Source organism: Pocillopora verrucosa, chromosome 14 (genome assembly GCF_036669915.1).
Source record: "Pocillopora verrucosa isolate sample1 chromosome 14, ASM3666991v2, whole genome shotgun sequence".
NCBI lineage: Eukaryota > Metazoa > Cnidaria > Anthozoa > Scleractinia > Pocilloporidae > Pocillopora > Pocillopora verrucosa.
The window spans coordinates 1,366,574-1,388,855 of record NC_089325.1 but is presented as its reverse complement, the minus strand read 5'-3'; the positions used below and the strand labels follow the sequence as shown (position 1 = coordinate 1,388,855).

The following is a 22,282-nucleotide window of genomic DNA, read 5'->3' as shown; positions in this document are numbered from 1 at the left end:
TTCTAGTCGTATTAACATAACAATCAGTCTTTTGGATCCAATGTTAATACCTTGCATCTTGATAAGCATTTAAAGTTCTTGTTGTTTGCAGTGGCTTCACAAGCGAACAAATATCAATAGCTAACGGTCCTAACAATGCATTTTCTTAAAGCTATTTTTTTTCTCTTTATACAAATAGTTATTTTCAATCCTAAAATGATTGTGATTGTTAGTAGTCGTGCAATAATGATTGCTTCACGCTCCGACCACTGATTGAATCTCCTAGGAGGAGGGGGTGGGGGCCCTTGGATCAATTTTTGAGGATATGTGCCATTTGCCTCTTAGAATCCCTACCTCATTACAGTCTATTCTGTGGCCAATTACAGACCCCATCTAAGTCACATTTGGGTAAAACGCAAAAAATTTTCTCTACCCCAAAATCCCGAAAATGTGCAACCCCATTCTGGTAACTCTTAACCCTTTAGGCCCTAAGAGTGACTAGCATCTAGTTTCTCCTTACTATCTCACCCCTGAATCAAACATGAAAGTCATGAGAATAGGAGAGATGATCACCAATTAAAGCAGCTCTTGATTGTTCTCCTTGTCGGCCTCTTTAGAAATGTATGGAGAACAGTATGGAGAATATGCATACTGATGTTAGGGTGTAAAGGGCTGATAATGCCACCCAATTACAGTTAATCCAGTTGTGAAAATGCGATATCATCAAGTGGTGTTGGCAATTTTAAACCACCCCCCTCCCCGCCCGCCCCCTTCCACCCCTTCATTCAGCTGAAGAGCATTGTGAAAAAAAGCTGTTCCTTCAGAATTTTTTATAGGATGGTAATACTTTTATCAACTCGTCTCGCAATAATTCATGGGTCGACCATCAGGAGGAAATTAGTACGAGTGATTGAGATCTCTTCTGCAACTATAATTCATTTTTTTTAGATAGTAATATTCATTGCTTATCTGACTGTCCTATCACGAATGTTTCTCAAAACACCACTTGGTCTTGAGTGTTATTGCATTTAGTGACAGAATAGGTAGTTTAAGTTTAAAGTTCGTGCACGTCGTGTCGATTAAGATCGTGAGTAGTCAACATTTACTGATTATCAATCAAGTCTTGTCAAGAAACTCTGGCAGATGGAACGATAGACAACTAGAAAGGAAAAATTAAACTATGCGACGTCCCTCTGACACTTTTCCATCGTTAGTTTATTTATTCATTCATTCGGCCGTTCCCATCAGCTTGTGTTCATCATGTTTTCGTATTATCGTCGATTCTTTCGTCCATTAGTAGTATTCGTAATTCGTTGATTCGTGCGCTCGTTCATTCATCTATTCCTACCTTCGATCATTTCCTCAGATGACATCTTTAGCTGATGTTCTTGATGGTTAAATTAAATAAATTCAATCTTGATCTGTTTCCTACGCCCCTTCATTAAGTTTTACTTCGTACGTGCCTCCCTGCGATAGACGCTATTCGATATCTCCATTTTGATCATTCACAAGTACCGTGCATATCATTCGCCATGGCTTCATTACTAGAAGTCAAGCTACCACCTCCTCATGTTCTCTAGTCAAGCTGCTACCTCATCATGTTCTCCCCAGTCACGTCGCCCCCAGACTGCGTCAACTTGCCCACAAGGGAGGGTACACACATGCTCTCTGGACTTAATGGGTGATTACTTAAATAAAAAAAATTAAATTAAAAAAAAGAAAGAAATTGAACCCGAAACATAACCCAAATATCAATTCGAGGGCTCTTTTAGTTGGTGATCACTTCTTTACTCTTGTGACCTCAATGCGTGATTCAGGGGTGATGTTGTGAGGAGAAATTGGACACAAGTCACTCTTAGGGAGTCAAAGAAAGGATACGTTGAAATGCCAAGTTTTTTAACATACATGTATCATCGAAGGGTTTACTTCTTTGTTCATATGACCCTTAGAAACGAAAAAAAAAAAAAAAAAGAGAAAGGCGTATTAACCCTGTACATCCTAACATCAGTATGCATATTCTCAATACTGTTCTCTAAACATTCCCTAAAGTGCTGACATTAGGAGAATTTGTTTAACAATCAAGAGCTTCTTTAGTTGGTGATCACTTCCTTTAGTCTCGTGACCTTAATGTTTGATTAAGGGGTGATTTGGTAAGGAGAAATTAGATGCCAGTCACTCTTAGGGGTTAAAGGGTAACAGGTTTACATTTTTTGTTCTATTTTAGCAAAACCACAGTACCAGCAAACTATTATTTTCAGTAGCTACCTGATCATCCATAAAACTTCAACACAGATGAGATCTACATCCCAATTCATAAGCAGAAACTCAAGTATGACTGTTATAGCATCACAAGCAAAGAATATACATTTCTCCCAGGTATTTAAGATCAAAGGAAAAAAAACTTTAAGTACACAAACAAGCCAACCTCAATACAGCATGTAGTAATCAAATATTTAGTGATCCACATGTGGGTGGAACTTTAACAAAGCAGTAATGTCACAAAATCAACATTTATTCTCAATAGTTTCCAACAATATTCCACCCTTGAAAGAGGCTATAGCTGTTAGAATAGTATCAGTGGCTACAAATGAACAACTAAAGCTGTACTGTACAGTGATAAATAACTAAAAATCACACAAAATTTCCCTTTCAAGCCAAGAAAGAAGAGAATCAAGCATAGAATGTAAATCAATGGCCGAGAAAGGATGGCAATGGATTCCTTTCAGAACTTCTTTTTTCTCACATACGGTTAGGGGCATATAGTTTTGTGGTATGTGTAGTACAAGTAACCCTGTGACTAAAAAAAAACTATTTCATTACTTGCACTTTGACTGCATGTCACTGTATAAGTGCAGACAGCAGAATATTGACATTGCTATTTTTTTGTGTGGGGAATCCAAGGCAAAAGGTACCACACTGTGCTATAATGTTCATATGAGACAACTGTCACGTATCAAATTCACCACTTTTGTTCTGTTTTTGCTTGTCATTTTCATTTTCTTGCATTTTCAACTCCTCATCTAGTCGTTCTTTTGCTCTGTATACCTATAGTGAGGTGAAGACAAAAACAGAAATACACTTTACTCTGTTTACTCACATGTACATGTCCAGATATTATTTTTATTTTTCAAATGTTGATGAAGGTGAGGTTGGTTTTTGGCTATTTGTTTGTTTTTTTCCTGTTTGAGTGGTTTAGTTGTTAATGTTGTAGTTCTTTTGGTGCAATCTTAATATCTGTACCTTTGATTGTAGGTAGAATGATCCTCCTGCCTTCTTTTCATTGATTTTGAACAAATGATCATAATTCTGTAAAAATATGTTGAAAATAAAGAAAGATGTTATATGTCTTGTCATGAGCATGGAATTAAAAAAGGGTTGAATCCTCATGATGAATTGAACCTCAGACCTACAGATTCTGCACTCCAATGCTCAACCCAATGAGTTTAAAGATATGCAGTTAACCTGGAAAATCTTAATTGTTTTTTATCAAAGTCTGAACGAAGACAAAGATTAACTGTATTATACTCTTGAGACAAAAACATAGGTCTACTTTCTTCCGCTTTAGCATGACCAAAACCTTCACAAAACAGAAACAGTCAGCCCAGATGATGAAATTAAGAGTGTACATTTTTAGGGAAAAAAACAGTATCCCCTGTTTCAAAACAATGAAAACTGCTTCAATTAAAAAGAAAAATGTAATATGCTTTTAAGTGTTCTTTCCCTGTTTTCATCTTTTCTCTACCCTTAAGGTGACTCAATTTTCATCACTTGCAATAATTCTGGATTTCAGGTTTCAAAAAGTAATCCTTGAAAGCAGCATTTGACATAGAAGTGCATCCTAAAGAAATTGATGGTATTGGTTGGATGGAGACCAGCACCTTTTGAGTTCAGTCTCCGTAAAATACCAAAACATACCCCCAACCCCCCCCGATAAGCACACTTTATTACCCTAAGCAGTGCTAGAACATAAACATCTACAATCCAAATGAACCATGCAAACCACTTAGCTATAAGATCTCTCAAATTTGTCTTCCAAATTGGAAATGTGAGGCAAATATACTGTACCTTTGTAATTAATTCTGAGTTCAGATCTTGAACATTGAGGATCTGTTTAGCTTCCTGTCAATAAATTTTTGATACAACAAAAATATAAATTAAATCCTCATCTCCTTACCATACATGTATGTAAAAAGCTGGTCACCACTTTCAAGAAATCATTGGATGGGTTTATAGACTACATGTAGACAAGATTTTTTCAAGAGGTCTCTCATCTTACAGAGGTGATTAGATTGGCTGGAAAATGTACCACATACTTTGTAACTAAGTTTTTAATTATTTCCTTAACACTATGACGTATTCATTGAACATACCATGCACAATCCTTTTCAATCAAGAACACATCCAGCATATGAGCAATAGGTCACCCTTTAACCCTTAGGAGTGACCAGCATCGAATTTCTCTTTTCAGTAATACTGCTGAATCATCCATTTGTATTATGAGAATAAAGAAACAAAGAGCCAACCTAATAAGCTTTAACTGATAAATGAATTCTCCTTTTCACAATTAAAAGACATGTATGTCTAGAAAGGTATGGAGAATATGGTTACTGATGTTAGGACGTGTAAGGTTAACTTAAGAATTAAAATGACAAAGTTGCAGTACCTCTAAACTCAGTCCCATAACACTGTTTGAGGCTGCTCTTTTAGCACCTTCTTGGGCACCCTTTGATGCTTTCTGAGCTGCAGCTCCACCTGAAAAAAAAAGGTAGTAAATGAATATAGCTTCCTCTCATGACAGACACTTATCAAATGAATGCAAACAGATCAACAACCAGACTAAAAACTTGTAAATGAAACAAGTCTCGTGACTACAACAGTGTGGTCTCTGAAACAAACAGTAGAATTACCCTCTTTCCTAACTATTTCAATTTACATTTTTAGAATACCAAATCATGAGAATGAGTTAGTGTTGAACAATTTTAGTCCATAATGACATGTACACCAGCAGTAAACAAATTATTTAACTGAAATTCCATGAGTGTGCCTTGGATATGAGATGGTAAAAAGCCACCAACAAGTCGTGTAGTGCCGAGTGAGCTGCAGATGTGTATTGCCAAGTGAGCTGTGTCAAATCTCATATCCAACAAGTGAAAATGGAATAATTGTGTCATTAATTTTTATTGAATCCTGAACATTTGGATATTTGGAGCCTTTATCATCTCTGCAACAGTTGGTGTGATGCCATTCCATTTAAGGTGACTAGGAATATGAACTGATAACTGAAGTTTAGCAAACCAATCAGAACTCTATAAATGTAGTTTTCAGAGTTGAAAATTTAATAATATGTGTTAAACATGAGTACGATTGCAATCTTAACAATTCCTTTCTTCAATGTAGAATTCTCAGTCAGAATATTTCTGAATATTAGAGGATAGAGCCAACTACCCTCACTTTGCCGGAATTTTGAGTTTATTTCCGACGCAAAGCTTTTTAACAAACCAATCCCCAAAATCGACTATTTTCAAGGGGGGTACACTCACGTTGCTAAAATGACGTAAAAGTGCACATTTATATCAAGAAAGCATGTCTTCGCTCAAAATGCTTCATTATGTCACGTTAAACCAATATCTATGATACCTACATGTACTTAATGGGCCAGCAATAAAGTTATACCAACAAACCGTAAAGTGCGTTTTAAACGACTGCAAATATGGATTTATTGCATCACTTACTTTGAAACTCCTGACGCAGGGCTTGTGCAAACGCTCGTCCGATAACTTGACCCCCGAGAATGATGATTTGGGCAATAAATCTCGCCTGAGAAGAGAGTATGGTTCATTAACCATGAGAGCACAGACTTTAACTCTGGAAATACGAAAAAAACTCACCATTTTTTGAAAGGGATGATCGAACTACTCAATACACGATCATTCCGACATGTTTTTTACGCAATAAGTTCCCAGATTACCGCGGCTCTAATGTAGATTCCAGTCCTTTGCAAGATTCTTAAAGCTGATATTGGCGTGTAAGAACCCGCGAAATGCAACCTTCGCCTCATTCCATCTCAAGGACCGTTCATTTTACCTGATCCCCCGATAAGGCTATGTAATATTCAAATGTTTCTCCTCCCCCCGCTCATAAACACTTAATTGGCAATCAATTCTCTATAGTCCCCTTTATGCTATGTTAGCGACGACTGATCCCGAGAGGGCGTTGGATATGAGTTGGCAATAAGCAATCTCGTATCCCCTAAGTGCAAATGAAATACATGTTTTATTGGATCTCATTAGATCCTAAACTTTTGGACATTTGGGTCTTATTTTCAGCTCCCATCAGATAGTACATAAGCTGACTTGGGATATGAGCTGATAACCGGAGTTGAGTGAACTAACCATAACACTAGAAATGCAACATTCGGAGTTGAAAATTCAATTGATTTACTTACACCACATACAACCTCTTGCCACACGTTACGTTTCCCACTCAACCCTAATTTTGCAATTACGTATCATCTACGGGAACTTGTTCTAAATTATCAAGAGCTGGTTAAAAATTCCACATTTTGTCTCTTCATGAGCTCAACGAGTCGAAAAACTTTCTTGGGCTCCGTTAAACAACGCTGAAGAAATTTGATAAGAAAACTTCATTTATGCGATTTAACTCGATCACTGTCCTCATCAACCCGGAAGTAAGATGACGCTGTTAGTCACTGCTAATGTTACCTCTTTGTATTCTTTGCGTTTTATTTCTTTTTTCCTTTATTTTATTGTGCGTATTACGTTTTAGTTCGTTTACTTGTTTCTGTTATCTTTTGTCTCTTTCTATCAGTTTTGTCGTTATTGTTTATCTATTTTTGCTTTTTGTTGTTTTTGTTGTTTGCTTGTTTTATTTGCCCTCATCGTGTGCATTTCTAAAGGATATTTTCAAGCTTATCTGCTGATAGTGCTTCAATATACAATAAATCTGGCATGGTATGAACAGTGAATATTTCATTCGTTTGTAATATTTCATTCGTTTTGTATTGTGGAAAGAAAACTTGGAGGGCGTTTTGAGACTAAAGACTCCCTTTTTTAATTTATCCGGCTTAGTGTAGATGTGTTCGTAGGGTAGGGTCCGTAGGTGCTTTAGGAGGAGAATGGTTTGCTGCAAGAAGAGCTAGTTAGTTAGCTGATCGACATTCAGTCAAGGCATGGTCTCATTTTCATTTCTGTCCATTTTAAGGAGGTATTAAATCCCCTCCAATGTGCCCAGATGATACCATCGTGTGCTGGCGCAATCGGTGTCATATAGTATTTGCCGTTAAGATTTGATCGAATGGAGTCACCATACCACCACGCCCCGTGGTACATTTTTGCACATTCTTCATCATGGCAGTCACCAATATTGCGGTCCTTGGTGGAGTAAGGTAAACCATTGTGCCACTCCAAGGAGTCACCTGCTGTTCCTGCAAAGATGATATTTTCAATTTCAGACACATAAGTGTTTAGTAAAGCGGTGAATGCTAGAGGGAGGGGAGATGTAGAGGTGTAGCATTTGAAGCTACCGGTTCCGTCCCAAGCCTCTCGTGGCCTCGCCGCTTGTTTCAAGCGCCAGCAATGTAGGATAAGGGTCATTCATCTCCTTCCGCCAAAGAATAAACAAGCATGGAGGAAATTGCAAAGCTCTTAAAAGAGTAATTTTCTCCCGTCTTGAATAAGAATTGTTAATTTTTATTTTGAGAGGAAAAAGAATCCCCTCTTTATTCTTAGTTGAATCCCTTGGAGGTATACAATGTAGTTTGTTGCAGTGGCATACATCGTGTACTTTTTCAAAATCTACGGCACATATCTTAAAGCTAAATTTACCCCGCTCCTGATATCAGCTAGCGTCATTTAATTATATACCTGAATACTTTCCAAGGTCGTGAAGCTCGAATAAGTTTTCTTCGCTTGACACTTGAAATCTGTCGTACATGGCGTGCGCTGAGGCTCCATTAAAATCACCCAGATTTACGAGCAAGATAGTCCGTTTCAGGGACGTCAGTCGGTGTATTTTGTCAAGACCGAGCCAAAACTCGCCTGTCAAGTTACCAAATCCAACTCTGTAACTCGCCCAGTCGCGGAAGAAGTCAACCAAGCCATGGAATCGCTTTTGGAAGACAACCCACCCACCACCGTTTGTCTGTTGATCGCAGAAGACTTCAAACTCGTTTTTTCCATCAGGGTTGATTTTGTAGACTCCACTTTGTGTTCTTCCCGCTTGCAACAACTCGTGGCAGTCTGTAAAGCCTATCAAGGAAAAATGAATCATCACAGCAAGAAAAAGAACACACACGATAAAAACTGCACAAGCTATGGCGACTTGTGAAATGAGTTGGAGGATGATTTATGATGATTTGGAAGGAATACATAACAAAACGGAAAACAGTAAAAAAAGTAATAATAGTATGAAAGAAATAGTAATACATCAGCTCAGCTGTTGGGAGAGTTTCAAGGTAATTCAAATAAAAGTGATGTTATTTTTACCAACAAAAAAATTTCAATTTCGCTCGAGGAGGTGTGGCGTTATAACATCGATTGCGGGTAAAAGAAGGTAAATAAACATGAAATCGAAAATATTTCAGTGCTACCTTTATCTTGCACCGCAGTTTTGTATGGCACTATTCCGTTTGCTTCCTGAAAAAGGGAGAAAAACGTGAAGGATGTGAGACTTTTACCGTCTCTTCTGTCGAATTCAGTTATTCAGCGGTCAGTTATTTAGTTTGACATTTCAGCTACACAGTTTACCTCAATAAGACAAATTTCGTTTTTAATCATTCATTTTATGTATTCCTTTATCTTAGAGGTGGGTAGGAATAGTTTACATGGTCACAGCACCGAAAGGTGATTAGTGATTTCAATCGCCCACTAGAGAGGGAAACTCAATTGTACTGTTGCGCTCTTGTTAATTATAAAATAAAATTCCTTATAGCAAAAAATTTATAGCAAAACAGGGCACTCTTTGACATACCTTACTGCTGAGTTTTATTCTGTGAAACACATAACCAGTTTGGTACACAAGATGACTCGTATCACACTCGCCAAGATATTTTCCTCCGCTGATCAATTCACATACACTTCCTGTTCCTTCCGTATCTGTCAGCGAGTTGTAGTTATAAGACACGCATGTCTCACTTCGGCTACAAGCTTCTAAACAACTCAGCCAATCTAAGTCGAACAGCGTTTGCGAAATGAGACCCTTAAATGCATGACTGGATATCGAGCGAAACATGAAACAATTCACTGCTTCTAGACCGAAAGAAAATGTCAATACAAAAGACAACACTGCCGAAGAACCCATGGCGATATAGAGTTTTAAAGAGTATCAAAATTTGTTTTTCTAGAGAGAAGTGAAAATTTACTTTAGATGATATCAACTTCCTTTCACAAAGAGTTTCTTTCGTTTACTAGACACTTTTTGGGGCGCCTAATGAATGTTCTTTAAAGAGAAATATCTTTTGAAATGTACTTAACAATGTGTCACGTACTTTGTGTTGTTTTTATTGGTCCACCGTGTGTCTAGCGCTGCTTATCTGTCTTCCGGTCCAATCTGCAAAATATAAGGATTTGTTTTTCAAGCGCGACATAATCTATGCTTAATTTAGTAAAATAATAGAAGAGCGATTTGAAGCTGTATCCTATAATGACTAGAAAGGTCCACTCAAAAAGGTCCCCTTAGTTATTATTAATTTCAGGGATTCTTTTCTTTGCGTCTAAATGAAAACTACATTATGTTTCAGAGGAGCGTCGCGTTTTCAATAAAAATTAATTACCTATCCTTTCAAAAGAGTACCGGATGAAAAAAAAACACACTTCCCTCCGTGCTAATTTTTAATTTTGGGACTTTTGAGTGACGGCGATGTTTATTGTTATCTGATTACTTTTTAAACTGATATAAAAAAAAATTTGATATCAAAATTTATCAAAACTACCAAGAAATTAACGTTAACCGTAAAATTTTACAACATAAGTGCTCACGATCTTTGTGTCCTATTGATTTTTTAAATTGCTACTAGTTTGAGTTTTTACTATTAATACTTATTCTGAAATGACTTGACTTGTCACTTCACTACTTCCTTTTTTTATCCTTGAATAAACATGACACAAAACCTCTTATAATTGAAAAAAAAAAAAAAGATGAAACAAACGAACAAGTTTTTCAGCCTCAGAAGAAATTTTAATTTTGTTTTGTTTTGTTATTTTTGTTTTGTTTTGTTTTTTTTTAAAGGTGAAATTCTAATTTGCGTTTCTTTGGTCCTTGATCATTTGCGTGGTATTCTTCATTTTCAAGTTGCTTTCTTGGTGACTCAGTCCCAGGTAACTCTCTGATTTCCGACTCAGTCGTACGTCGACATCTTTGATGCGTGACGTGAGAATAAAACTGCTGCAATCAGCTTTGTCTGACATTGCATATAAATCAACTTTCGACCTATTACTTCAAATATTCTCAGGATCTCCCCGCATAAGAGGAAAAGTACTTCCCTAAGTTAGCGAGTAATTTGTTGAAATTTACTTTATAGGGTTTGTTCCTATCCTCCTCGAGGGTTTTTTTTTCCATCTTCGTCCCTACCACGGGAGGTCTTTAAAGAAAATAATGTTTAAGGGAAGGAGGAAGTTTCTAAGATTGAGACAAGAAAACAGGTCGTGGATGTCACATATCGTAGCTCATTTGCTAGAAAACGGATCCTTTTGTGACGATCGTTTCTTTTTTCGTTGTGAGGGTAAACATTATCTTTGCTGGGGCTATTAACTGGAAACTGATTAACTAAATGAACAACTTAGGGAAACTAAACTCGGGGTACTTGCTTAGTTAACGGGAGGCCAAAAGTCTATCGTTATCATATTTAGTTTCGGATAACGGGGCAAGTTGTGGTGAATAGACTTTGGACAAACCAAGGGAAACTTCATAGGAGTTGCATTCACTCGTTATTCATGATTCACAAGACTCTCGAATGCAAAATGGCAATAGAAGTTTTAAGTTATAATTTTTATACTGATTAACAGCTATGCGAACAATATATTAGGTGAGGAAACAATAAACGTCACTCACGAGTTCAAATCATAAACGGTAAAAATCAATATTTACCAATACGTGTTTCAATTGTGTTATCGAAAGCTCTAGAAAGTTCAGCAAAGAAATGAAAGTTTTTTAAGCATTTTGTTATTAAATTGTGATTTTCATCCTTTTTTTTTTATTTACGAATTCAGATAAGACTTCCATTGGTAAGTGCTTAGATTGTCTACTGACCTTGCCTTAGAACTAGTTGTCGATCATTTAAGACATTCTTGCGGAAGTGCTTGGGTTATTTTTTTTTTGGCGAAAAATCTCTATTCCTCCATGTTCTCCGTATTGGTCAGCATCCTCACTAATGCCTCAGTACCGATAGTGAATACATGTTTATGTACTATGGGGTTCGCAGTAAGAGAGTAGATCAGAGATAAAGAAAAGAGAGTCGATCAGAGTTAATCCGAGATAGGAATAGCGTCGAAAAGAGTCGACCAGTCAGTTAGAATTTAAGGACAAGAACAATAATCGAAGTAAATTTGCTGCAAGTACACGATTATTAAAGAAGATTGAAAAGGACAGCTCAAGAGTCCTTGGTGCCTTTTATTAAGCGTGCTACGCTCAGCAGTTTGTTCCCCCTCAGAGACGTGCCAACTTCTACATATAAGACTTTCTCTTTCTACATTAAACGACTCTCTGCGGGCGTCGACAATTGATCTAAATTCAGAAATTGATGCTCATCCATAATCGCTTTACTAAAGATCTCAAAATGCATCGAATACCAGCTTCCAGCACTTTTGCTGTTGAGGCTTACAATACAAACGATAAAATATCTAACTCTCGCAATTGGACTTAAATTCCGAGACTATTACCCGATGTCAAACTCACAATAAACTTTGGGCATGGAGACAAGTTAGTCGGTAGATTTTACTCCATATAAATATTTTTTTAACGAGAACTTACGCTTCCCTTGCAGCAGCATTACCCGAATCCATTTCTAATAAAAGAGCGGCGAAAAAGCGATAATCTTCAGTAAGATGGTTTTTTTTATGGACGTCAGAACAACCTTTCGCCATACCTTTCCTTCTAGTGCGTTGAAATGTTTGCCCCGTGACCATCCCAGAAATCTGTGCGCAAACACAAGGATCCGACTATTGGCAATTCATTCATTTCTGGATCATTTTCGTTGGATCGAGTTCCAGAGGTCGCATTTATGTATAAGACCTTAACTTTTATGTCCTAAATGATTGCATGTGTTTCTTAGGATTATTGAACATTATTATATAATTAAACTGTCCTCCCTTGAAAGCTGTGATCTATCGATTTGCCGATCACGCGATTTCATTCTTATTTCTTAAACTAGACTGGCGGAATATAACCCTCAGATCATGTTTCCGTCGAAGAGAGAAAGCCCTGAAATTCATTGAAACTCACAGTCAACGATCGGAGAAAAAGTTGTCTGCATATTGAGCTGTACTAAGCTTACATTAATCACAAACAGCGCGACGAAAACAATTACTGACTGTCGGCTTTTAGCGCGACGCGCTTCGTTTCCTGTCTATTACGGGGGAACAATGCTAGTTTGACACAAAGGACTTCATTGCCCGTTGGTGGTTTTAAAATATACATTTTGCTATTGTTTTCCACCTACACGTGGCGGTGTTAAGTTCATGCTTCATTAACTCAGCAAACATGATATTTTGTCGAGTTCCATACCTTCTACTCACCAATGTTGATCCAACTAAGGCAACACTGTGTATTCGGTTTAATTTGTGTGAGATACCAGCTGAAACGAGAAAATCTAAAATGAAGTTCACAGTTTTCAAATTTTTTTTCTTTGGGGCGTTTTTGTCCGAGGTGCTAGGAACGAAGAATCTGTGGGATAACACAACATCTCAGCTGAAAAAATGCCCAGAGAGTCAATGCCTGGTAAGAGAAATACGAGAGAGCTAGAATGTAAGATATCGCCTGAACTTGATCTCGTAAGTGGTTCAGTTTGGTTTCGTACAGGTCATCTCGAACTTCTTGTAACGCGCAAGTTATGCTATCTAAAATAAAATCTGAGTGTGAGAGTGTAATTTTTTTGCGGATCAAAGAAACCAGATTTCTCAAGCAACACCAAATGTAATAAACATATCTGAATCTTTATCAGCAAACGTCTCAATCAATAAGATGAGTTCGTGTTTCTGTTATGAACAGTCATGCAGTGAATTTTCGCCCCAAAGTATAATATCTAAATATCACGTTTCAATTTTTTTGTGTGCCATCACAAAGAAGAGTATCATGCTAAATGGCGATTACTCGGACCTTCTCTACATGTCCCTTACTAAATATGACGATGAATTTTTTTTATTCAAATAAACCATAAATTACGACTTGCTTTGCTTCGTTGATTTTATGACTTGTTAATAATGTTTGCCTCTTGAACGTTTTAAGACTGAAGCCATTGCTTGTCTGGCTGGAAGTAGACCCAGGGGAAAGGGAAATTCAGGTAAGAGATGACTTAAACTTTAGCCTATAAAAAAGATACAAAGACCACAAAAGGAGGAAACTAAGTTTACAATAAGTTAATATCACGAAGATGTTCATTACTGGGATACCTGTGGTAGCCCAGTCATAAAATGCCTTTGTTTTTTTGTCGTCTTTTTTACTGGGATACCTGTGGTAGCCCAGTCATAAAATGCCTTTGTTTTTTTGTCGTCTTTTTTTTTTGTTTTTTTTGTTTTTTTCCTCCGCCACAAAATGGAAAAATTGCGCAATAGTACCCAGAGGTCATTGGGCCCTCAACACCATGACAACTAACTGTGATCCAATGAGGGTGAAGATGTTCACATGCTGATCATGTGTTATCTTGATGATGATTGACGTTGTCATGCACGGACAGGTCCGGGTCACATGACGAGCACGAGATTTTCTTTTGTCGGTCGTTTTGTATTTCAACGTGTTTGGATTACGATCACCTGAAGTGTTATAGCGCAAACGCTCGAAATACTTACAGACGCATACACAAGTCGTATTGTTCGCGGCCAGTCCACACTAAAAGATGTTATTGAGCAGTAATTTTGGACCGGATTGAGTCGCGAACTGTGTATCCGTTGTAGTTTCTGGTGATTTCTGCCGTTTTAAGCTTGCTTTACCATCACTGTTATTCACATCATCTACTTTTATTACGTTGGTAAAATCTGTACAGACATCACACAAACCAACTCGCGCACAAAATAAGAAGAGTATATTGAAGGCTTGAAATTATATTACGATCGATTTTCATCAAGAAATGGGCCAGAAATTTTCCACAATAGTGCAAATAATCGTGAAGGCTGATCGAGGAAAAGCGATTGCGTGACGCTCGGTAAGCTGTAAGATGACATGTTATTATTTACCAGATGTAAAAACTCTTCAGATTCTCAGTCTGCATTTTGTACCCACTCTGCAGTCTCCAGTCTATATTTTGTATCCGGTCTGCTGTCTGCATTTTGTACTAACAGGTATCTGTGGCACCAATACAGTTTATTTTTGGTTACATTTCTTCGCACAACACACATAATCTACTACAAAATACCTGTGTGTGCGGTAATTCGACATTTTCGTTCTTTTCCGCGTTAATACTCTTCTTTCCTTTTGTAAGAATGTAGACCACAAGTAATCCACCCACCCTACAAAAAATAACTCTTTCATGCATAGCATGCCTATGTTTTGAAATAGGTGTATGCCCTTAGCCAGACTTGAGCTCACTGTTTCAGTATACTAATCCGACACCCGTAGTATCACTACACTTGATTCCAAGGATCCAGTACCATTCAGGTATCCCAGTTACCCTGCTCACAGGGTCTAGTTACTGGGATACCTGTGGTAGCCCAGTCATAAAATGCCTTTGTTTTTTTGTCGTCTTTTTTTTTTTTTTTTTCCTCCGCCATAAAATGGAAAAATTGCGCAATAGTACCCAGAGGTCATTGGGCCCTCAACACCATGACAACTAACTGTGATCCAGTGAGGTGTTCACATACTGATCACGCGTGTTATCCCTCAACACCATGACAACTAACTGTGATCCAATGAGGTGTTCACATACTGATCACGCGTGTTATCCCTCAACACCATGACAACTAACTGTGATCCACTGAGGTGTTCACATGCTGATCACGCGTGTTATCTTGATGATGATTGACGTTGTCATGCACAGACAGGGCCGGGTCACATGACGAACACGAGATTTTGCTTATAAAACTCTTTGGTCAGTTGTTTTGTATTTCAACGTATTTGGATTGCGATCTCCTGGAGCATTATGGCGCAAACGTGCAAAATACTTACAGACGCATATACAAGTCGTATTAATCGCGGCTAATCCACACTGAAAGATGTTATTAAGCGGTAATTTTGGAACGGATTGAGTCGCGAACGCTTGAAAGCCATGAAAGCCTTGAATGCCTTGTATGCTAAGTATGCCGATGTCTTAGTTGAAAAACGTTCACTTGTTGTAAAAAGCAAAATCTGAAATCTGAAACCAAACTGCATATACTCTATGCAATCTATTGAACAACGCAACTACCGTGAGACTGAAGTACATAACTATAAGGGATGCAAACTGCTTGTAAAGAAAGACGACATGTTGGATTCACTTGATGGCAAGGAACGTAGCTACGATAACAGTACGAATGGTATTAATTTCACGATCAGAAAGGTGAATATTATGTTTGTTTTCATTGTAGTTGTATGGATATTCTTTTTTAATAAATACGTGATCCAAAACCCTGTGTTTTTTATGTATAATGTTATTATGTTAAATATTGTTTACGCAATTGTCTTGTCACAAGCGGCCCAAGCTCACGTCTCGAGAAAAAGCCAACGATTAATTCATGAACGCGTCACGCGTTGTGTGACTCGGTGTTAAGTTACGAGAGGAACTGCACTTTATAAGGAATAGTACAGGGAACGAAGTATGGTTGATTTACAACGATACGTATTTCGAAATATGAACATTTTTCTCGCAAATCAATAAAACTTACTCATAACCTGTGTATCCGTTGTATTTTCTGGCGATTTCTGCCGTTTTAAGCTTGCTTCACCATCACTGTTATTCACGTCATCTACTTTTATTACGTTGGTAAAATCTGTACAGACATCACACCAACCAACTCGCGCGCAAAGGAAGAAGACTATATTGAAGGCTTGAAATAATATTGCGATCCATTTTCATCAAGAAATGGGCCAGGAATATTCCACAATAGTGCAAATAATCGTAAAGGCGAATCGCAGAAAAGCGATTGCGTGACGCTCGGTAAGATGTAAGATGACATGTTATTATATACCAGACGTAAAAACTCTTCAGATTCTTAGTCTGCATTTTGTACCCACTCTGCAGTCTGCAGTCTATATTTTGTATCCGGTCTGCAGTCTGCTGTCTGCATTTTGTACTAACAGGTATCCATGGCACCAATACAGTTTTATTTTTGGATACATTTATTCGCAAAACACACATTATATACCACAAAATACCTGTGAGTGAGGTAATTCGACATTTTCGTTCTTTCCCACATTAATATTCTTCTCTCCTTTTGTAAGAATGTAGACATCACTCACAATGTTTCAAGTAATCCACCCACCCTACAAAAAAGGAACTCTTGCACGCATAGCATGCCTATATTTTGAAATAGGTGTATGCCCTTGGCCAGACTTGAGCGCACTATTTCAGTATACTAGTCTGACACCCGTAGTATCACTACACTTGATTCCAAGGATCCAGTACCATCCAGGTATCCCAGTTACCCTGCTCACAGGGTCTAGTTTTTTTTTTTTTTTCCCTCCGCCACAAAATGGAAAAATTGCGCAATAGTACCCAGAGGTCATTGGGCCCTCAACACCATGACAACTAACTGTGATCCAATGAGGTGTTCACATGCTGATCACGCATGTTATCTTGATGATGATTGACGTTGTCATGCACGGACAGGGCGGGTCACATGACGAGCACGAGATTTTTGCCAATAAAACTCTTTTGTCAGTCGTTTTGTATTTCAACGTGTTTGGGTTACGATCATCTGGAGCAATATGGCGCAAACGCTCAAAATACTTCTAGACGCATACATAAGTCGTATTGTTCGCGGCCAATCCACACAAAAAGATGTTATTGAGCGGTAATTTTGGAACGGACTGAATCGCGAACGCTTGAAAGCCATGAAAGCATTGAATGCCTTGTATGTCTTGTATGCTAAGTATGCCAATGTCTTAGTTGAAAACGTTAACTCGTCGTAAAAAGCAAAATCTGAAATCTGAAACCAAACTGCATATACTCTATGCAATCTACTGAACAACACTACTACCGTGAGACTGAAGAACAAAATTCAAATGGATGCAAACTGCTTGTCAAGAAAGACGCCATGTTGGATTCACTTGATGCCAGGGAACGTAGCTACGATAACAGTGCGAATCGAATTAATTTCACGATCAGAAAGGTGATGGCGGAAAAGCGATTGCGTGACGCTCGGTAAGCTGTAAGATGACATGTTATTATATACCAGACGTAAAAACTCTTCAGATTCTCAGTCTGCATTGTGTATCCACTCTGCAGTCTATATTTTTTATCTGGTCTGCAGTCTGCTGTCTACATTTTGTACTAACAGGTATCCGTGGCACCAATACAGTTTATTTTTGGTTATATTTATTCGCACAACACACATACTCTACCACAAAATACCTGTGTGTGAGGTAATTCGACATTTTCGTTCTTTCCCGCGTTAATAATCTTCTTTCCTTTTGTAAGAATGTAGACCACTTACAATGTTTCAAGTAATCCACCCACCCTACAAAAAATAACTCTTGCGTGCATAGCATGCCTATGTTTTGAGACAGGTGTATGCCCTTAGCCAGACTTGAACTCACTATTTCAGTATACTAGTCCGACACGCGTAGTATCACTACACTTGATTCCACGGATCCAGTACCATCCAGGTATCCCAGTTACCCTGCTCACAGGGTCTAGTTTCTACATGTACTTATGCTATTTTTTGCCGCTTGTGTCTCACAGTAAAAGCCGTTCGTCAAATTCAATAAAAGAAAACTTAAAACCGATACAAAAGCGTGTATGACGTGGAAAAGTACTCTAAAAAATGAATGCGTCCAATGCACCTCCACAAGCGTGCATGTTTATATTTTCACAGTCTGTGCAAAAAAACTTCGGAAGGCGCGTGCGTGTAGCGCAAAAATATTTCGCTCCAATGGAATTGAAGAGTCTGCAAATTTGGTTTTCCTTACCTGATAAGCGATTGATAAGCAACTGATTCAGATACATTGTTTCAAGCGTTACGCACTCACCATTCGTCCCTTCTTTGATTGAGGCGGCGCGGCGCACAAGCTCTTGATACTCTTCAAAATCGCCATGGCCTGATTTAACCAACAGGGTCATAAGCCCTATCATTAATGTCACCCTCCATCGAGGCCTCAAAATCCGAATAATCAGACCCCAAAATTGAATTACTCTCATTTGAAGTACTATCCGCCATTTTTTCTTTGCTAAGTGTGCACACGTGTGACGTATCAGGTCACATGGTCAAATTCGAAGCGTTTAAGGCGGATGACTCACGAAGCTGCATTTAGGACAGTTTTCCGAGCGAATAAAGGCACGAAGATGTGTTTCCTAAGGCCTTAAGACAGTATTCCGAAAAAGCGAAAATTAGCCGTTAGTTACCTTTTTTAAAATTCTTGAGTATGACCAAACTATGGAAGATGTTCCATACGCAAACAGTTCAAAACTTGTTACTGATGTACCTTTATCAATAAGCGAACATACAAACAAATAAAGGAAAGATACACATCACTTTCAAAATACTTAGTCGATAGCCTTATGAAAAGAGTGCAGAATACTCATGAGAGTGTTGCATAAAGATCCCTTTAACCTCAGTCTTCTTTTTAAATATCTTTTTCTACAGGCATTAGCGACAGATTGAAAGTTTTGGAAGACGAGGTTAGTAGTCACTACTAGATAACTAAAATTCCTTTTAAGTTGCGTCGCTACACCTTCCAAAATATTTGAGAACTAGAGCATAAGAAGTTTGAGACATTCTGCATTTGTTAGTCGGAAATCTATGAATAGGCTCAAAACCTTCTCTTCAATTCTCAAGTTACAATTTCGACCTTTGAGCATATAAGAAAAAAACCTCCTTGTCGGTACGTGGCTCGGTTCCACTTAGCGTTCCAGATTAGCTTTTATAGTGATTTCATCAAACGTTTTACTTTTCACTCGCTTTTTAGCTTTTATTCAAAGTTTTGTAGGGAGGTGCGCATGGCGAAAAAGTTTGCTTAAATGCTATTGCTAAATTTATGCTAACATGATGGTAGAAGGCAAAAGGAGCCACGACAAAAAACGCCTTGAGCATAGTTTATGTGTTTCAAGCAGTAAATTAGCAATTTAAACTACTAGATCCATAGAATTTGTTATCTTATTTTCCGTTGTGTTTTTATTAAAGTTCGTTGCTTCTCTGAATCCTGCCAGGTCGAAAAACTGAAAGGTTTACTTCAGAAGGCAGGAAAACCTAACGGCTTCGCCTTACTCGACAGTACCGGCCATCTGCCCCAAAAACTCCTCGTGGCGGGTTACGACAAATACTCCATGTACGACTTGGGGTGGCAGGCTCTTCATATGGCGGCTGCCGCTGCCTGCAGGGGCAGCACAAGTTCAGGGGGGACTGGTTGTTGTGAAAACGCTGTTCTCGTACGAAACACGGCTAACAGGAAGAGCTGCACTCAGATCTGTGGTCAGACTTCATATAAAAACTGTGATGCAGAGGTGTCCATTCATGGCAAAACAGGAAAAGCCACTAAGGCTGGTGAAAGGATTGGGGCTTTCTACAACTATAGCTGTGGTCACTCGTCTAACGGAGGGAGTGAAGTGTCAGGCTCCACTACTGATATCAATCGCTTTTCTAAAGGTTACCCCTACTACAGCTTTTGCTGTTGCCGAAAGTAGAATAAAACGGTAAATCAGAAAAAGAAACGTCTCTCCCAGATTTTAGTTTCTCTAAAAAACGAATTGAGTTTCAGTGTGAGAAATGCATTTGTAGTATTTTCAATAAAAAGACGTTAATCAGTTCTGTTTTAGATGTGTTTGCTGTCTTTCCTGTTGTTTTTCCCTCTTTTAGTTCGTATTTCGAGAAAGCTCGTTAGCTTGTCGCAGGAAAAGGACATCTTTAAGGACAAAAATGCACATTACAGTCTTGTAGGGTTATCTGGGTGTCTGATGATCAAAGAATTTTAATAAGTTAAATAAATAAGTAAATTCATGAAACCTGCGAATAATCGTCTTTACAGTGGCGTTTTCTAAGATTCCCTGAAATCCTAAGGTCAAGGAACCGTGACCACAAAACTACACACAGTACCTTTCGGGGTTGACGCGCGCACTTTTACGTCCTACAACCTTTCTTAAAACAGCAGTATGGCTTAATGAATTCGCCATTAGTTAAAATGGAACCCGATCTGGAGCGCGTAAGTTAACTTTGATGTTGTGCTGTATGGTTATACAAGAGATTATTTCAGTTCTCGCTTCAGTTATCCCCTCTTCAGATAATTATTGCAAGGTCGATCTCGTTATTTTTCATTACTTCGTCGTTCAATTGAAAAATAAAAAAATGATAAATTAAAAAAATCCTGAAAGGTTAAGTTTCCGACTCAATGCGTGTAGAGGAACCAAATATTAATCGCCAAGAGATTGCCATTCGAACAAGTTTATGCTGATACATAGTAATTCAATACAAATTTTCCATCTAAATTGTTTCTAAACCTGATTTTCAGAATCCTTGCTATCGGTGCTTCTCTCTTGTTGCAATTTTGCTTAACCAAAACATCTCTAGTTAAATCACATACACTAGGAGCGGATATCGTTAAGAATGAGGTATCATAAGGAATTTTAGAAATTCTTACTTTTGCTAATAAACTTTTCTAGAGTAAAAGGGATGGTATGACTTACTAGTTAGTAAAGAAGAAGACGTCAAATGCTCATATGCCAACTTTATTCGACTCAATTTAATACATTTCATTTCATTTCACTATGTAGCTGGAAGGTTTGTTTACTCTGTTGTTTGTTTACTTTCGGCAACAACAGAAGCTAAAGTAAATGGAGGAACTCATAACACCTTGATCAGCGCTGGACGCCTCACTCCCTCTGTTAGCAGCACCATCGCACTCGTAGTTGTAGAAAGAACCCACTATCTCTCCATTTTCAGAAGTTTTGCGCTCTCGCCCGTAGATGGAAACTTCACCATCACAGTTTGGAAAGGAGCTCGTGGCAAAAATTTCCAGGCAGTCTTTTAAATCTGCCTGGTTCCTCACCATCACCTTGTTTCGGCAGCACCCTCGCCCTCCGGTAGGAGTGCTACCTCTGCAAGCTGCTGCAGCCGCCATGTGCAGAGACTGCCACGCCAAGTCGAACGCCGAGTACTGGTTATAGCCAGCTGGGAGGAGGCTTTGAGGCAGGCGGGCGTTGCTGTCTAATGCCGCAAATCCTCCTGGCTGGCTAGCATTTGCCAACTAGGCTTTCAGCTCAGCAACCTAGTAAAACAACAAAAAAAAGCAATTTCCTTGGTGTACTGTTTGAACTAGACAAGAGATCAAATTGGTCTCAGTTCCAAACAAAGCAATAGTCCACACATGCAAGACGATTGTAAACCGCGAAGGAAAATTGAATAAAATGTGCCTTTTTAAAAAAAATAGCACACTTTGACGTGGCCGAAACCCATGTATCCCAGATATAAATAGTATGCCAGTACCAAGAGAAATATGTTTGGAGAATTTTCTTCGCTGCTGCGCTTATTCATGGGTGTCAACCGGTGTCTGTTTAAACTGCTCATGAGCAGAAGAAAATTACTAGCACCGGTTTGATGGTTATCAAGCGTTTACACTATATTTTATTCTCCGTTTACAGTTCGTTATTTCGGAGACTTAAAAGGTATTTCAGTCGTATTAGATGAATATAGTTCCAAAATCTAAGAAGAAACCAAAATCTGTCGTATACTAAATTACCTCCGTTTCCAGATGCTTTAACTTTGGCTCGTTCACTACATACAAAAGAAGATGTGATTTGCAGGTTAGCGTCACCTTTTATTTCAAAATATGAACACTACTGCCTCTTTTTCCCCCCTTCTATCCCCTAGAGAATATTCTCACAAGTTTGCTTTTCAATTGAAAGGACAAGAAAGAAAATTCGGGGCAAAAACAACATTTACTCGTTTTATATTCACCTTGACCATGATTTACAAGACCTTTCCCTGAGAAACAAAGAAGAGCCTCATTCTGA

General features: G+C 38.3%; 3 protein-coding genes and 1 pseudogene across 4 annotated transcripts; 1 reads left to right on the top strand and 3 right to left on the bottom strand.

Moving 5' to 3' along the window:
- Positions 1 to 2,475: 2,475 nt before the first annotated feature.
- LOC131779604 (mitochondrial import inner membrane translocase subunit TIM16) lies at positions 2,476 to 5,938 on the bottom strand. The gene is made up of 6 exons (XM_059096171.2): positions 5,868 to 5,938; positions 5,712 to 5,796; positions 4,643 to 4,731; positions 4,045 to 4,098; positions 3,220 to 3,285; positions 2,476 to 3,024 (listed from the first exon to the last, which is right to left on the bottom strand). The coding sequence occupies exons 1-6, from the start codon at positions 5,868 to 5,870 to the stop codon at positions 2,926 to 2,928; spliced, it is 396 nt and encodes a 131-aa protein (XP_058952154.2). The 5' UTR covers positions 5,871 to 5,938; the 3' UTR covers positions 2,476 to 2,925.
- Positions 5,939 to 6,363: 425 nt separating this feature from the next.
- On the bottom strand, positions 6,364 to 9,310 carry LOC131779637 (ficolin-3). 2 transcript variants are annotated; one of them, XM_059096203.2, is made up of 5 exons: positions 8,968 to 9,310; positions 8,588 to 8,633; positions 7,863 to 8,246; positions 7,143 to 7,423; positions 6,364 to 7,098 (listed from the first exon to the last, which is right to left on the bottom strand). In XM_059096203.2, the coding sequence occupies exons 1-4, from the start codon at positions 9,295 to 9,297 to the stop codon at positions 7,158 to 7,160; spliced, it is 1,026 nt and encodes a 341-aa protein (XP_058952186.2). In that variant the 5' UTR covers positions 9,298 to 9,310; the 3' UTR covers positions 6,364 to 7,098; positions 7,143 to 7,157. The 2 variants fall into 2 exon arrangements, with proteins under 2 accessions (XP_058952186.2, XP_066017468.1); XM_066161371.1 differs by having other exon boundaries at positions 6,366 to 7,423.
- A 3,482-nt stretch (positions 9,311 to 12,792) lies between these two features.
- On the top strand, positions 12,793 to 20,091 carry LOC131779615 (uncharacterized). Its single transcript, XM_066161551.1, has 4 exons — positions 12,793 to 12,930; positions 13,438 to 13,492; positions 18,924 to 18,958; positions 19,487 to 20,091. Exons 1-4 carry the CDS (start codon positions 12,808 to 12,810, stop codon positions 19,958 to 19,960), a joined length of 687 nt encoding a protein of 228 aa, XP_066017648.1. The 5' UTR covers positions 12,793 to 12,807; the 3' UTR covers positions 19,961 to 20,091.
- A 981-nt stretch (positions 20,092 to 21,072) lies between these two features.
- The window catches only part of LOC131779614 (uncharacterized), a 1,675-nt pseudogene continuing 465 nt past the window's right edge, over positions 21,073 to 22,282 (bottom strand).

What these genes read in the sequence shown, in the direction of transcription:
- LOC131779604 (XM_059096171.2), bottom strand. An exon ending in TTATGGGACTGAGTTTAGAG is followed by an intron (nt 4,099 to 4,642) that starts GTACTGCAACTT and finishes ATTTATTGACAG; the next exon opens with GAAGCTAAACAGATCCTCAA. An exon ending in CATTCTACCTACAATCAAAG is followed by an intron (nt 3,025 to 3,219) that starts GTACAGATATTA and finishes ACCTCACTATAG; the next exon opens with GTATACAGAGCAAAAGAACG.
- LOC131779637 (XM_059096203.2), bottom strand. Translation starts at nt 9,297, where the DNA reads ATGGGTTCTTCGGCAGTGTTGTCTTTTGTATTGACATTTTCTTTCGGT. An exon ending in AACTGCGGTGCAAGATAAAG is followed by an intron (nt 8,247 to 8,587) that starts GTAGCACTGAAA and finishes TTTCCTTGATAG; the next exon opens with GCTTTACAGACTGCCACGAG. An exon ending in CGACCTTGGAAAGTATTCAG is followed by an intron (nt 7,424 to 7,862) that starts GTATATAATTAA and finishes TCATCTTTGCAG; the next exon opens with GAACAGCAGGTGACTCCTTG.
- LOC131779615 (XM_066161551.1), top strand. Translation starts at nt 12,808, where the DNA reads ATGAAGTTCACAGTTTTCAAATTTTTTTTCTTTGGGGCGTTTTTGTCC. An exon ending in GCCCAGAGAGTCAATGCCTG is followed by an intron (nt 12,931 to 13,437) that starts GTAAGAGAAATA and finishes GAACGTTTTAAG; the next exon opens with ACTGAAGCCATTGCTTGTCT. An exon ending in CAGGGGAAAGGGAAATTCAG is followed by an intron (nt 13,493 to 18,923) that starts GTAAGAGATGAC and finishes CTTTTTCTACAG; the next exon opens with GCATTAGCGACAGATTGAAA.